We start from the raw sequence: 17,640 nt of genomic DNA, 5'->3' as shown, positions 1-17,640 counted from the left end.
TAAATTAATGTGATTATCTAAATCCCATTAAATTGTTTGTGATTGCTATCGCTCACCTCTTAACACACCATTTTTTTTCATGTCATCCCAATAATAGCTTATTTTTAACAAGTATTTGTTGTAATATCACAACTCATAATTGTATTTTTTCACTTTTTCTTTCTAGAGAGGATTTTAATCAAGGCAGTATGGAACAGAAAGTCCAAGCTCTATTAGCTGAGCACCAGTCAAAGGTAAATGCGTTGTTTTGTTAAAATAAAACTGCAAAGTTAAGTGAGGTCCATCCAACTTAGTATTACTTGGGTGACCAGTTTGAAAATACTAAGTGTTGGGAATATAATCACTGACAAACAAGTGTGCTGTCATGGGATGGTACAACCTACATATTCTTCTTAATGTTATTAATCTCAGGAATTTCAGCTGTCTTCTTTTTAACAAAACTTTGCTTTTTTGTTTTTTTTATAAGAAAAGCAGATTTTCTCTTAAATCACTTGCAGTAATCTGAGTTCTCCATTTTTTGGTTGAAATCTAAATTTTTTTAATAAGAAAAACTGATTTCACTATTGTCTTACCTCTTTAGTTTTTGTTGCTATTTCACTGGAATTTATTGCTCTTGCTCTTCTTTCATCACACTTTAGCTTTCTTTCTCTTTTATTGTTTCTTTTCTCTCTTCCTCTTCCTTTTGCCATTTTGTTCTATCTTACTTTCCTTTCTCTTCTTATGACAGGTGTTCTCTGAGAGTTAAAGTATCATTTTACCATAACGACACATGCTACAAATGATTCCTAATAGTAGTAGGCAGGAGGGGGGGGTAAATGACTTTTGGGGTTTTATCAAAGAATGACTTCCTGTCTCTTTCCCTTGCATGCACACTCTGTGTCTTTCTTTTAATTTTGACATTCTTAGTAGAAACTGATTGGAGTTGATTAATAGGAAAAATGTTGATGATTTTTTCTGCTGCTCTCTCCATATTTGACCTGAAATGACCTTATGATGGTTGATAGGTCGTTAAACATCTGATGATACAAGTTATTGGCTTAATGCCAATTTAAAAGTGAGGAGAGAATAAAGTATAACTTTAAGCAGATTTATTTAACAGCTTACAGAGCAAAATAGTTAGGTTTTAATTGCTGGAAATGTGATGATTAAAGTTTGTGATGCAAGACTGATTACCTCCCAAACTAATGGATCTCCTTTTTCTCAAGGGTGATAACTCTCCCTTTTTTATTTCCAAGGGAAATAACTATTCATTTTAGGTTGTACCTAATAAACACCAGCAAACAACCCTCTCTACACAAACACACACATGCAGAGTACATGTGAAAGGTTGGGAAATTCATTTTTATTATATTTTTAATTCATCTTTTATGCCATTAGGGACTTGCATCCTTGTAATATAGGGGTGAAGCATTTATCTGATGAGCCTTCAAGCTTAAAAAAAGGAACTGGCGGACAGAAAACACTTCCAGCTTACTTAATTTAGTGATTTCACATGCTTAAAATATATTTATTTACAGATTACCGCATTAAGAACGTTTAGGAATTAAAATCAATTTAACATTACACAGTAATAGGGGGGAAAAATAATGTTGCTTGCATCTTGAGCGCTATAAAAAACAACATGGTGCCAATTCCTTTTTTGTTAAAATCTTTATTATTCTAGTGTATTTACACATTTCAAACATTGTTTCTCATGATTACATGCATAATCCTAAATAGATTTTAATTCAAAAGGCTTTCTCATTTAATAATTAAAAGAAAAAACCGAACATCATAAGACCATTTTTATCACCTATAACACAATTTTTCATTGAATTCTGTTTATGTTGTTAATCTGAATTCTTACCTCAAATCTTATTATTTTTTATTCTATTACATTTCTCTTTTTCAGGTGACGGTTCTGGTTGCGGGTCAAACTAAAGAATGGTCAAAAATGCTGGAGTCACAACTCCAAGAGGAACACAAACTGAATAAGGAGCATGTTATACAGCAAAACGGCATTGTTACCAAACTGCTAGAGGAAGCACATCAAGCCCAACTCAAAGAACTTGAAACTAAACAAGACAGGTATATCTTCATCATCATATTACTCGACTTATATGCATATGCCAGAGAGCTTCACCTCATGCTTAAAAACAAAATTCTACCACTTATCACAGTTTTCCAGCTGTCATAAGAATATCAACATCTGATTGCTCTATCCCTTTGATGTTTCTTCAGTGACGTCTTCTTTATAACATACTAGCAGGCCGCCCAGTGTTTCCCAGTCATAAAATGTGCATAAATATTATATTTTAATTAATGCAGAATTCTTACTGATTATAAATAGAAATACCTTAGGTATTAAATGCAATGTTACATTCCTTAAAAAAAACTATGAAGTAAAAAAAGAAAAAGGAAAGAAACTGAGATGTATGCAAGCGAGTATTGTTTTTTCTAAACAGTTCACTTCTTGTAAGTAAAAAAAAAAATACTCAAGCTGAGATCAAAACCAAAGACAGTGAGTCAAGTACGATAACCATTACACCAGCTTGCCATGACTTTCAAATAGTGTTTTCAAACAAACTTATACTTAACAAATAGGAAGCTGTCATATTTCATGACCACGCATATGCAGTTGTGAAACAGTTGAAGACAGATAAAAATCCTATGGCCTCCCACGTATCAATTCTTCCTTTTAGCAGCCCTTTTTCCCCAGATGAAACTGGATTTAAAACTTTTCCACATGTCTGAATACCAAATTTCAAGTCTGTAGATAAAAAAATTGTTGAGTATATAGGTTGAGAAATGTACACACACACACACACACACACACACACACACACACACACACACACACACACACACACACACACACACACACACACACACACATTCTCGCTTTTATAGATATACTAGATTAATATAGTTGGAATCTGGTAGTTAAGAAACATGTCCAAACATTGAAAAATCTTTCTTTTTTTTTTTAAAAAAATAATGTAATTGATGAATCTGTGATTATTAAAATTTTTTCCTAATATCTGCATTTCTTTATCTATTTTTCAGAGTTATTTCAATGATAGCTCTTAAAATTCCATTTCAAGGACATTTAGTTTTCTCTCATATTCTGTCAGCAGAGTCTATGTTTCACTTGCATATACAGCAATAAGAATTATTGGTCAAATGCTTATATAATATTTTCCCAATCTGCTATTTATTACTACTTGGTTAAATGACAGACTGACTTATCTCCCCCTGCTTTACTGGATTTCTGCAATTATCAATGTCAGAGCAGCAAAATACAATAAAACTGGGTTTTATTTTTAATTGAAATTCTACTCGATAATTTTTCCTAATTTTTTAAACTAAACAAGACAAAGGCTTCAGAAGTGTGTTTTACTATTTGATTAAATTAATGCACTTTATTAAAAAGAAAATTTTATTTATGATACAATTTTCAACAATTATTATTAGAAAACTGCGTTTCTGAAAAAAGAGTGATTTTCCTTGAATTCTATTTTGGTCTGATATCAAAAAGTTTTCCTGTTTGGAAATGCAATTTTCTCTTGTGCCTAATACTATATAAGCACCGTCAATACATTTTGTTATTTTAACTCCAAAAGTCCTACTCCATATCTTTTCTTTTAATCATTTAAATGCAGAAGTTCCTTGGAACAACTAAATGAAGACCTACATCATATTTTTTTTTTTTCAACCATTTTGTTTTGCCAATTGATATATGATTGTTAAAGCAACTTTTGCCTTGATTTACTTAAGCTTCATTTAAAGGCAGTATAAGGATTAATCAAGTGAAATTTCAAATATTTCTGATTTGCATAAACTTTCAATAATTTAGACACAAATTAATAAAAATTCTTAAATTCTTCAATACAATCGAATATAATTAGCTCAATACCCAAATTATAATACAAATATTTACAATTTGCATGAAATTAATGCAATATTTATAAATATATTTATTTATCACTTGTTACAATTTCTTTCTTTCTTTAATATCAAGTTATAGAATTGAAATAAACATTGATTGATTTATAGCAATTAAGATTTAAATTAATTAATTTATAGTAATTAAGATTAAAATTAATTTATTTATGGCAATTGAGATTAACATTGATTAATTGATAGCAATTAAACTCAACATTGATTAAGTTATAGCAATTGGAAGCATGAATAAGAAATGAGAGAAAATGATTGTAAATGTTGCCTGTTCAAGAATAGGTTCAATAATAGTTATCTCCCTTTTATTATAAAACTGTGTTTCTGAAAAAAAGAATGATTTTTTAGATGTATTACTTGTGAGCACAAATAAATCCTGTTATACATTTTTTATAAGTATGGTTTTTGATTCATTTTTGTTTATGTGTAAGAGCATTTAAAAACTGATTGCTCATGTTCAAAGCTTACATATTCTCTCTGTCTTAGTGATTATTGTTTACAGGGAAACAAGTGGTCTCAGGTAGCCATATTGGATTTCAGGGTTTGTATTACTGTACACATAGATTCGAAAAAATTGTCAAAAAAACAAATATATAACAAATAAATGTTATCAAAGGCAAGATAAGTTACTTTTCTACCAAACTGGATATAATTTTCGTGTTTTTATTCAATTTAACATGTTTATTCAGCTCGAAAAACATACAGTGTTTAGCGATGTATTGGAAAATTCAAGATGGCGGCCGATTCTCTCTTTAACACGGTAAGTTTGGAAAAAGGTGTAATAAATAATAAACTAGACAAAATACTGTAAGAAATTTGCTCAATATATGTCACCGTGACATAACTTGACATATATTCGGTGGTTTTTAATAGTATTTTGTCTAGTTTATTATTTATAACACCTTTTCCTGAACTTACCGTGTTAACGAGAGAGTCGGCCGCCATCTTGAATTTTCCAATACATCGGTAAACACTGTATGGTTTTCGAGCTGAATAAACATGTTAAATTGAATAAAAACACGAAAATTATATCCAGTTTGGTAGAAAAGTAACTTATCTTGCCTTTGATAACATTTATTTGTTATATATTTGTTTTTTGACAATTATTTTGAATCTATGTGTACAGTAATACAAACCCGGATTTCATCCTTATCATTGGAACTTGTAGAAAAGTGAAAGATGTGTTCCGTTTATTAATTCTTATTTCAGTCATGTAAATTATTTAGAGTTGAAAGAATGCACAAAATGCCAGCTCTCAATATTCATGCAGGGTTTCAGATCATATTTTTCCTTTCTTTTGTTCACCAACAACAGGAAAAACGTTTGCTCTTAATATCAGCAGCAGTATTTTTCCTTGTTTTTTCTCTTTACCAACGGCAGCTCAAAAGCAAAAGCTAAACCAACACCCATTCAAAAAACATGTGAATGACATGACATCCAAAAGTAACCTGATTCTCGGGCAAAAATCTCACGCCTTTTATTCAGCTATTTTGGACTACCATGTTTAATCTATGTAATCATGATCCTCAGCTTCATGTAACATAGACATGTCAATATTTTTGAGACACACAAGTTTTATGCAGACAATTGCAAGGAAATAAAGACAAGGAAATAATTTGACCTTTTTCAGTTGAAACAACAGACATTTATTTACAGGTACTTCCAAAATAATGCCTTATCTCTTGCTCAAAAGTTTTCTCCTACTCCAATGCTGTGTTAAACATGTACTTTGTCTTCATCTCGCCATGTTTAGGATGCGTTTTTCCCCTGTCGCTTTTGGGCCACATGTGTACCTTCTCGGGCCACATTTTTCTTTTTTTATAATTTTTTCCCCTTCTTCATCACTGTGATGCTACATCATTGGTCATTTGTATATGTTAGCTGTCATTCAGCTACTACTGCACTCTGTTACATTAAAATTCCAACGGTTCCAGGTTTTCACCTTCGTGCAGCCTTCATTTTCTTGCAGCGGGTGCATACCAGTATGACCAATTATACCTCAGTCTCTCTTCACTGTCGACAGAGATGTGACAGTTGTTAAGTAATTAATGACATCGACTGACAACATGTGTGTGGCAAGTTCGATTCTGTTTTGTTTGATGGGAAAACTTTCACTTAGAAATGTTGACAGTCATCACATTGTCCTCTTGTAAATATCCAATGTTTTTCTAGAAAGAATTTTAACTGACAAGATTCAAGCAAATGAATAACAACTATCATCAGCTGATTCATACGAAATGTATAAATGATGCTCAATAGCCTTATCACCACAAAAAACAAAACAATAGAGATGATTCCAGTTAGAATGCCTTGTAACGTTATTGAAGCAGAGCACAGGTTTTGAACCTGAATCATCTGCAGACAGTTTTGAGCACAAAAAAATATTTAACTTATGCACAGTGTTAGAGATAGAAAAGACATAACTTATAACTAACTTGTATAGAATTTGAAGGGTGGGGGGAGTCAATTTATTAACTTCAATCTGAGTCTTGTTTTTGCACTTGTAAAATAAAAACATCTGTTATAACCTAACCCAAAGAAAAAAAAAGTCTTGTTTATTTTTCTATCAGTTCAAGGGGAACAACTCTGAGCAAAACGAGAAAATAAATTGATTTAGTTCCCTTACATTTGATGATTAGATTAGCCAGACAGTCAAAACTCGGTCCATTGTGTAACAGCATTTTGGCCAAGTAATTGATTGCAGGTAATTCCTTGAACTTTCTCATTATCTTCATAAACAACCAAAGAACTCAAAGGTTTTACCATAACTATCTCTATCTTTTAATAAACCCTGTAATCTAACATGTAACAAATTTCTGCTAATCCTAAACAAATTCCGATTTAAGAATGACATAACTAAATGATTTTTTTTTATTTCTCTTTTTTTTCAGAGACAACAAAGAATTACGTACAAGTCAAGCAAAGCAATCAATGGAGTCGAGCAAAGGCGTTTTGAATGACAAATCAATTAAGAACAAAGCAGAGAGAGACAGGTAATGGAAGAAGAGATGAGATGGGATAAAATACTAAGAGAGTGACTTGAAAGTGTGGGAGGAGAGGCAACAAAAAGAGTATGGAGTAAGATAGATCGCATATAGTGAGAGAGATGGGTAAAAATAGGAGAGGGAATAGAGAGATGAAATCATTTCATTCAAATTAAAGCAAATGATCCTGTGGACTATTTTTCAACTCACCAGATAATCTTTACAAATTTTACTTTGCTAAACCTCTAAAGTTTGGACTACTTTTGTTATTTATATACATATAATATATTTCTTTATAAAATATTACATTCAATAATATTTTGTAAGACTGATATTCGCTGAATTTGCATATCAGTAGATTTATTGGATTACATTATTCTGAAGTAAACAAATTACCGATCTTTGCTTAATTTGCATATCAGTAGATTTATTGGATTACATTAATCTGAAGTAAACAAATTACCGATCTGCAAACCTAAATTGCTTAGGGAGTAGATAGGCTCTGCCTATCGCCCAGCTTCCATACTCCTTCTTTGCCTATTAGTTAGGCGCAGAGACACTATCACAGTGAATCGACAAAACACTTGTTTCTTGTCTAGGGCAAGGAATGCCATTTCCTCACTCCCGACTCATCCCACCCCTCAAAACTGGGCACTTGGGAGTGCTTGAGTTCCACACATGCCTGTGCAATTAGATTAAGGTCACCTTCTTCTGATGGGTTGAGGGTACCGGATTGACAGTTCCTGGCTGCTGTTTCCGACTGGTAGTACAGGAGCCCTAACTCTTTGGTAGCGCTTAGAGCGGCTGCTCCATCAACAGTTGTATAATATCGGGACGTTTGTAGTGCCATGTCGCGCATGGAAAGGGACCCTGCACTCCTCCCTGATGGGCTTTCCTGAGGCCATAGTCCTAGTTGAAGAAAGGTCAGTTAATGGTCTACTTGTGTTGCATGTCTGATACCCTGCATAACCTCTTGTTCAGCTCTCCCTTACCTAACTGAAACTCTTTAAAAACATGATGACAGTACAATCAAAAAATAAGCTTAAACCAGGCCTAGTAGGGACAAACAAATCCAACTTGCCTCCTCCCTTGAGACTTGCATTCACTAACATCCGTGGGCTTAGAACTAATTTAGTTGATGTTGAAGCATTTCTCCTAATAAATACCCCGGATATCTTAGCATTAAGCGAGACTAACCTACACTCCTACATCCCCTCTAACTACTTTAACATGCCTGGCTATCTCCCACTCTGCCGTAAGGACTCTGACAGACATATGCATGGACTTGGAGTCTACATTCGTAACACCCTCCCCCTGACTAGAGAAACATACCTAGAAATGGGCAATCAAGCATTTATGTATTTTAGACTAAACAATCAACATAACATTAACTACTTTTATTTTCTCTACCGCTCTCCCTCGACCCAGGACTGCACCATAATAAACAAAGTCTCTGACAGCATAGACACAGCACTCTCCCTCGACACTAGCACACAAGTACATGTATTTGGTGACTTTAATGTTCACCAAATAAATTGGCTTGGATTCTCTATTCACACAGATGCAGCAAGCAGCACAACACATAGTTTCGCTATATCTCGCTCCCTATCACAAATGGTTATGTTTCCAACCCGTTTCCCTGACCAGCAAGAACAACACACATCACTTCTAGATCTGTTTCTGACCACAGTTCCCGAGGATTGTATAATAAATGCTGACAGCCCACTCGGGAACGCTGATCATGCAGTGATAATGGTCAAAATCGCCCTAAACTGTAAACCCAAAACTGAAGAGCCAGTGCTCAAAACAACGAGATATTATAAAAAGGCTGACTGGGAAGCTATCAGAGATCTTATCAGAGATGTCCCATGGGGAAATATTTTTTCTCTTCCTGCTGAACAGTGCGCAAATGAGACCACTGAATGGTTCAAAACAGCAATTGAAATACATATTCCCATGCGGAAATTTTATAGCAAGCCCCACTCTCCCCAATGGTTTACTTCTACTTGTGAAACTGCCATTGCTCAAAGGCAGCATGCATACCACAGACTTAACCGACATAAGTCCAGTTCAAACAGACAGAAGTATATAGAAGCTAGAAGTAACGTTAAGAAGGAAATAGCGACAGCTAAGAGAGAATTTATGGAAACCACTAAAAAATGCATCGAAGCACAAAAATTAGGAACTCGTGACTTCTGGAAAATCTACAACAGTGTAGTAAATAATGGGCAATCAACAATTCCCCCACTAACCAACAATCACGAGGTTGTTTGCTCAGCAACCGACAAGGCTAATATGCTTGCCAGCCGGTTTGCCTCCAACTCCACACTGGATACTTCCAACCACACCCAGCCTGACTTTCCTTTGCAGACAGACACCATGCTAGATGATCTAAAAATCACCCCTGCTCAGGTGCATAACCTTGACACCTCAAAAGCATGTGGACCTGATCTCATCCCAGCTGTGCTATTAAAAAAGTGCTCAGCCGAAGTAGCTCCAGTTCTCTCCAAACTCTATAACAAAAGCCTTTATGAATCATGCTTTCCGGGCTGTTGGAAAACTGCTTCTGTGGTATCAGTATTCAAGAATTCTGGCGAAAGAACTGACCCATCAAATTATCGCCCCATTAGCCTCCTCCCACTTTTCGCCAAAATATTTGAGACCATAATTAACCATGCTTTAGTCCATCACCTTACAGATGCTAAACTTCTGACTGACAAACAAGACAAGCCCGTTCCACCGCAGACATCCTCACTGTAATCTCAAAACGTATATCATTCACTGGACAAAGCAGGGGAGGGCAGAGCGGTAGCTCTAGATATATCTAAGGCTTTTGACAGGGTATGGCATGAGGGTCTCCTCAGGAAAATTAAATCATACGGTATCACTGGTAGAATACTTAACATAATTAAATCCTTCTTAGATAAGAGAAAAATCCAGGTTGTCCTCGACGGTCATACATCTAAACAATATGATATAAATGCGGGAGTGCCTCAGGGGTCTATCCTTGGACCTCTATTGTTCCTAATATTTATTAATGACCTCCCCGACAAAACTGCCTCTGAGATGGATATATATGCTGATGACACCACTCTCTATAACAGGCATGACAGAAAACAAATGAACAAATAACTAAAAAAATGGCAAAAACATTAGAGGATGACCTCCAATCTGTAGTGGAATGGGGACAAAAATGGATGGTCACATTCAATGCTGCCAAGACTAAACTGGTTTCCTTCAATAATTACAAGAAACTTTCTCTGCCACCAATAGCAATGGCCAGTGACTCCTTATCTGAGAGTACATCTTTCAAACTGCTTGGCTAACGTTCACAGGAAACATGAGTTGGAACAATTACATTTAAAACATTGCCAGGGCCGCTGCGAAGAAGGTAGGCTCTCTCTACCGTGTTAGAAAACTACTGACACCTGAAAGTATCCTGTACCTCTATAAGGCCACCATTCGCCCATGTATGGAGTATTGCTATCACATTTGTGCTGGTGCATCTGCTACTAGTCTCTCGCTCCTAGACATAGTTCAAAAGAGAGTCGCCAATCTGATAGGCCCTGAACTGGCATCTAAGCTTTAACTTCTGTGCCATCGACGAAACGTTGCATCCTTCTGACTGTTCTACAAGTATTTTAATGGTGAATGCTCTGACGAACTGCAGACACTTGTGCCCCCATGACGTAGACACCCTCGAAAAACCCAACAGGCAGCTAAATCCCACCCCACGCAGTAGAGGTCCCTAGATGTAAAAGATCTTTCTACTCTAGTAGTTTCTTCCCCAGAACCGCTAGACTTTGGAATTCCATTCCAGGTCCCTGCTTCCCCAACTGTACTGACATGCAGAAGTTCAAGTGTAACGTGAACCGACATCTTGCTGCCCAAATCCCAACATAGTACCCCAGTAGTTGCTGCCCCTGATAGTAGCCCCCTACACCAAAGTGGCAATGTGCCTTGTTTCGGGTGAAAATGTAATAAAAAAAAATATATATATATATATATATATATAATAATAATATATGTTAATGTATCTTTAGTCGTAGCTATTATTGGTTGAGAAGATTTCTGTAATTATTGAAGGAGACAAGCTTAGTCATGGCAGCATTGAGTGAGACCATCCATTTTGTCCACTACAGATTGGAGGTCATCCTCTAGTGTTTCTGCTATTTTCTTAGATATGCGTTCATTTGTTTTCCCCTCGTGCCTGTCGTGGTGTCATCAGCAAATATACCCATCTCAGAAAAACTTTTATCAGGGAGGTCATTTATAAATATTAGGAATAATAAAGGTCCAAGGATAGACCCCTGAGGTACACCCACATTTGTATCATATTGTTTAGATGTACGACTGTCAAGGACAATCTGGATTCTTCTCTTATTTACGAGTGATTTAATTATGTTAAGTATTCATCCAGTGATACTGTAGATCTGATTTTCCTGAGAAGACCATCGTGCTAAACCCTGTCAAAAGCCTTAGATATATCTAGGGCTATCACTTCACTCACCTGCTTTGTCTAGTGTACGGTATATACGTTCAGAAATTACAGTAAGGATGTCTGCTGTAGAACGAGCTTGTCTAAATCCATATTGTTGGTCAGTCAGAAGTTTAACAGCTGTATGTTAATGAACTAGAGCTTGGTTAATTATAGACTCAAATATTTTGGCAAAAAGCGGGAGGAGGCTAATGAGGTGATAATTTAATAATATATATATATATATATATATATATATATATAATTTAAATTTAAATTTTAAGACTAGACAAAGGCAAGAGTTATTTTTAATAAATTGTGCATTAAAATTATATTCTTTAAAATTGTGTGTGTTTTTTTTTGTGGCATGCTGGTGTTAATACTTGCCATGTCCTCAGATGGATTGTGAGGTTGAAGTTTTTAAGTCTGATACAGTGTAAGGTACTGGTTTTGCACTTGTATGAAAATATATATGAAATCCACTGTTTTTTGTTGTCTTTTTTTAAATCTTGCACTTGTCTGGTCTTAAAAATCTTTTAAATTTAAATTACCATATATATATATATATATATATATATATATATATATATATATATATATATATATATATATATATATTTCACTGTTTATTATATATACATCTCTCTTTCTATCAGCATCCTTCCTATTGCTATATATATATATATAGTTTATCTCTGTCTCATTTCTAAGCTAAGGTCCTTATGCAAACTTGGCTTTTTCTTATCTACTAATGAGAAGCATTTGACTTCAAAATACCAGGGCCTAATGAGTTTTTTTTTTTCGCTTATTGATGATGTAATAAAGTTTTTATTTAACTTTGAAATCTCATCTTTTATTTCTTATATATAATTTTATTTGAATATTCAGAGAAACGGTTTAACTTTTCAGACTGATTATTTACCCAAGGCAGATATATAGATTGAAGTTTAATCGTGCCAGATATAGTTGAATTGCAGAAAAATTGTAAATTTCATTGGTTAGCATTACTGAAGAGGTGGGGTGTCATGATATATACTAATACAATCAATCACTTGGAACCTTCTTGAATTGCTTCAGACATTTTGCATACATATAAAACGTTTGCTACTACTTGATTGAATTCATTTTTTGATTATTGACGTGATTCTCTATATCCATCATATTTTTGTTTCTATTTTAGGAGAATAAGAGAACTTAATGAAAATAACACAAAGAAATTTATCGAAGAAAGGAAACGGTTAGCCGTGAAGCATTCCAGACAAGTTGATGCCATGAAAAAGATCCATATGCAACAGACGGAGGATCTAGAACAGCAGAATGTCAATGTAAGAAACCAAATTCTACATCCATCACTCACATCTAAGTTATTAATTTTTACTAATGTATAATTTATTTATACATATACAATAGTTATACTATAAACAATAATCTGTTCGAAGTTATCAGTAATATGAATCTCACCTGTCTGTTTAAATGTATGTATGTATGTATGTATGTATGTATGTATGTATGCTTGTATGACTACCTAAAACTTTTGACAGCGGCGTCTTATTTTCACGAGAGTGGTATCGTTTTGCAGCTTGACCGTTCGGACAACAAATATAAAAAAATTGGCTAAAAACATTAATTCCTTCACCCTCATCTGGGCACTTTTCTACAAGGAGGGGGTCACTTTTTGCTGATATTTTCGTAAGTTGTCCCCTGTTTTCGATTGACTAATGTTAATTTAAACCTACGTCACTTCCAGTTTGGCGATGGACGCAACAGCAAAGATGTCGCATATCTTTTCATCTGGTTTTTTAATCCTTGGCTTTTAATGTATCCTCTGATTTCTTAAATTATTTCCCCATTTTATAAATCCTTTGCACAAAAAAGTTGGGGTTGTTTTTGCTTTTATGACTAGTTTTCATGTAATGCTGTTTCAAATGATACCAGTATCAGCAAATTCATAGCTTTGCTATATTATTCATTTGCTCTTTCCTCTGATGAAAAACGCATTTCTTTGAAACTCCACAGATTAAGGAAATTTCGATATACTTTTTTTGAGTATCCTGTCAAAGAATAAAATATATTTTACAGTTTTTAATTTTTTGCATCTATATATGTTTATAAATAAAAAGCAAAACTTTTCAAATAAATATTAGCAATTATTTTTATAACTACAAACACTAGTGTTTCATGCTTATGAAATAATGAGGGTAGGAATTGATAATTACTGTTAGTTGGAATATTAAAACCCAGTTACAAAGTCACCCTTTATTCCCTAGGCTGGTATTCTGCCATTGAACCACAAAAAATTAACACAAGACTTTAGGGAAATTACGTATTTATTAATATCAAATCAGTGAAAATCAGTGAGCATAAACAGTAAACAGTCATAGAGTAGTCAATGACTGGAAGTCGGAATATTGCATTTTGCGCTTAGATTGACTGCCTTTTCTTAATTCCATAAAGAAGATCCAACCTTATATTCTTAAAGGGGCTTTATAATGAAAATATTTTTCAAATAAATATTAACAGTTATTTTTATACCTACTGACACTAGGAATTATGCTTACGCAATCATCAGTGTAGAAAATGATATACAGGGTGTCCTAAAATGATCTGACACATTTGTTAGTAAAAAAATTAAAATTAAATAACAATTAAATAAAAAATATATTTTTAATTTTTAAATGTATTTCACACAGTCTTAAATATCAAATCAACCAAATCTTTCTCCTCATTGCTAACACATTAACAGACGTTTATGAAAGTTTTCAGAAACTCAATGGATCATTTCACAATGGAATAGCAACAATTTCAGAACAAATAGATATAAATGAACTTTAACCTAATTAAAATAAAAGGGTATTCTACATGTATTTAAAAATTAAAAATATATTTTTTTATTTTATTATTAATTTTTTTTTTAACCTACAAATGCATCAGATTATTTTAGGACACCCAGTATAATATGTATAATGTAAATTCTGTGTTTTAATTTCAATTCTGTTTCTTTTTAGGCATTGAAAGCTGCTGAAATGATGCATCAAGAAGCAAAACTTGCCTCCAAACCAGAAGCAGTTGTGTAGACATCTGACCCCAGCCCCCTCGCCCTGATCCCCAACTGCAACAACAAAATCAAAAACAATCATGAAATGAAAAAAGAAATTGCTTCTCCCCATATTCCATGACCTCACTTGACCCAACTCCCCAGCAACACTTCCCCTACCACCTCTGAATCCTTTGTCCACTGCCGATGTTGAACCTATTCCAACTGCAGTTGTAACCATGAAAATATTATAATTATTGCTGTTGACACGATATTGAAAAGATAAAAAAACGAGTCCTTTTCCTCTTCAAAAAAAAAAAAAAAAAAAATAATAATATAATACACTTTTTTTGTTTTTTTAAATCGATCTAAAGAAAAACAATGCTTTTTTTTAAATTTAAAAGAAAGTCTTTCGAAGAAGAAAGGACAAAAATATTGAAAGATGAGAATGAAAAAAAAAAAAACGATTGAACAATGAACAAACGATATGAAAAAATATATAAAAGATTTATATTAAAAATTATTATTAATTTTTAAAATGGAAAGAAAGTGAAAAAAATAATGAATGGAATTTACAAAAAAAAGATGAAATTAAAAAAAAAAGAAAGTAAAAAAAAATGAAAGTAAAAAAAACGACTTATTTGCAACTTGTATTCCTTGACATCTTAGAACAAAAATCATTTTTCTCCACCAACCTGCTAAGTTTAATATATATATATATATATATATATATATATATATATATATATATATATATATATATATATATATATATATATATATATATATATATATATATAAATGAAAGAAAATGACCTTCCTGGACTATGAAAAAGCTCTCTATATTAATATATATAGTATATGTGTGTGAATATATATATATATATATATATATATATATATATATATATATATATATATATATATATATAAATATATATATATATATAAATATATATATGTATACATACACATTTTTATATAGATATATGTGTTTATATATATACATATATGTGTATATGTACATTTTTATATATATATGTGTATATATATGTGCATATATATATACATATATGTGTATATATACATTTTATATATATATATGTGTGTGTGTATATAAATATCTATGTGTTTATATACATTTTTATATATATATATATACATTTATATATATGTGTATGCATATGTATATATATATATATATATATATATATATATAATTCTGTATATATATATACATTTTATATATATGTGTGTATATATATGTATACACACACACACACACACACACACACACACACACACACATATACATATATTTATACACGTATATAATACATTGGTGTAAATGTTAATGAGTTTCTAATTTTAAAATAATTATTAGAAGCAGATTCATGTGAGTAAAATTGTCTTCCCAGAAATAACTCATAAGAATTTTTTGTTTTTTGAAATTTTTGGATGAGGATTTTTTGATGAATGGTGAGTGGGGAATCTTATATCCATAGCTTTCAGTTTTTCCGATTTATTTTATTTGGTGACACTTGACCTCCTAAACTTCTTGCTTAGATGACATAGCCAGATATTGTTAAATACCGGTTCTGTCATCAGTCAATAATACATGTTTCTGGAAGGGGTCGAGATCGTCTGAGATTTCAGTTTGTAATTGATGTTTCTTCTACTAGCTGTAGTGGATTCTTACTTGGATGAGCCCAGACCCTACTCTTCCCGTGATCTTTTGTGTTCTCTTGCAACTGACTGGTAGTTTCAAGGTTAAGCCTGGTAGAACTAGCCTTAGATCACAACATTTGCATAGGATTATAAAATCGTGGTCATTGGTGCCAGTGTTTTGCATTTTACAATTAGTTTCCATTTCTGTATTATTTCAGGTCCATTTTATATGTTTTTCAACATTTGAAGTGAGGTTTGACACTTTGTATTAATTGGGTTACTATTCTCTTTTTTGTTATTCTGATTCCATTTTAGATGATGTAACCTTCGACTTTCTTCAGGTCAAACTCTGGAATCTTTATGTCAAACCCATCATGCAACAAATAAAACACCAAGTACGATAATCAGTTCTAAGTGATAGTCTTCTAGACATTGATGGTTCAATCCTCAGTGCAGGTGATATTAAGAATACAATTATAAATAACTTTTGCCTGGTCATGGCTGACAGAATGAGAACAAGCGACTCCAATGGATTAAATAAAGGTTTCCATTTAAAATTCCATACTGATTCTATAGTTTAACACTAAGATTCCTAAGTTTGACTAGACATATCTAAAGAAAGTCATAGGTCATATGAGCGTATTTCTGTGGAATCATTTGACCTTACGTCCTTATTTGTTCATCACTATTTGGCAGCATTTTATTTCTTTCTCTGTTTATTTTTCTTTCTTTCTCACAGTTTGATTTTTTCTTTTTCCTGTTTTTTCTTCTTCTACTTTGACTTCCTTTACACTATTATGAAAGTTCGCTCTGAAAACTTTAAATATTTACTTAGCTGTGTTGAGTCTAAGACTTCAAATGATTCATAATAGAAGTAGGGGAGGTAAATGATTTTTATCTAATCAACCTGTCTTTTCCTCTCTGCACTGTCTTTCTCATAAGTTATTTTAGTTGGTACTTTTTGTGTTATTCTGTCACACACAACACACACACGTAATGATCAGTTCTAAGTAACAGTCTTGTGGAGCTTGAAGGTTTAATCCTCAGTGTAGATGATGAAAGATCACAACAGGGTTTGGCACAGGCTTGGATTTTTAGTTTTGTCTTGAAAAGACCTTATTTTTATTATCACCTTGAAAATATGGAAAATGTCATGAAAATCGTATTATTTATATCCAATAAAAATTTGTGGCAGAATATTAAGAAGAAAATCTTAAAAAATACTGTTAATTTTTATAAATTAATTAATATACTATTAAAATAGTTTTTAAATATTATAAATAAAATCAAAATAAATACCTTCGTGTGAAATTACATCTTATTATTTCTGGTCTTGTCAATACAAGAGTTACCTCCCTTTATCATAATTTTTTAAATAAAAATGAAAGTGATTTTTCATGTTGTCAATTCCTAAGTATTTTGATTGATTTATCATTTTAATTTGAAAATTTAATTTTGTCTGCAGAAGACCTTGAAAAGCCTTGAAAAATGTAAGAATTCTGTGCAATTTTGAATTACTTAAAACTTCATTGCTAACAGAA

General features: G+C 32.6%; 1 protein-coding gene across 12 annotated transcripts in view; it reads left to right on the top strand.

Moving 5' to 3' along the window:
* Positions 1–14,766, top strand: part of LOC145256191 (1-phosphatidylinositol 4,5-bisphosphate phosphodiesterase beta-4-like) — a 521,907-nt gene extending 507,141 nt beyond the window's left edge. For all 12 annotated transcript variants that reach the window (XM_080114792.1, XM_080114794.1, XM_080114783.1 and 9 more), the window contains 5 exons: positions 167–233; positions 1,892–2,067; positions 6,828–6,929; positions 12,578–12,722; positions 14,403–14,766. In XM_080114792.1, the coding sequence (XP_079970918.1) occupies positions 167–233; positions 1,892–2,067; positions 6,828–6,929; positions 12,578–12,722; positions 14,403–14,471 (559 nt within the window). In that variant the 3' untranslated portion in view covers positions 14,472–14,766. The remainder of the gene's footprint in view (positions 1–166; positions 234–1,891; positions 2,068–6,827; positions 6,930–12,577; positions 12,723–14,402) is intronic.
* The last annotated feature ends 2,874 nt before the right edge of the window (positions 14,767–17,640 follow it).

This window comes from Euprymna scolopes, chromosome 32 (genome assembly GCF_053919585.1).
Source record: "Euprymna scolopes isolate OS-2025 chromosome 32, ASM5391958v1, whole genome shotgun sequence".
Classification (NCBI taxonomy): Eukaryota; Metazoa; Mollusca; class Cephalopoda; order Sepiida; family Sepiolidae; genus Euprymna; species Euprymna scolopes.
The sequence above is the reverse complement of the archived record's forward strand: the minus strand, read 5'-3'. Positions and strand labels throughout refer to the sequence as shown.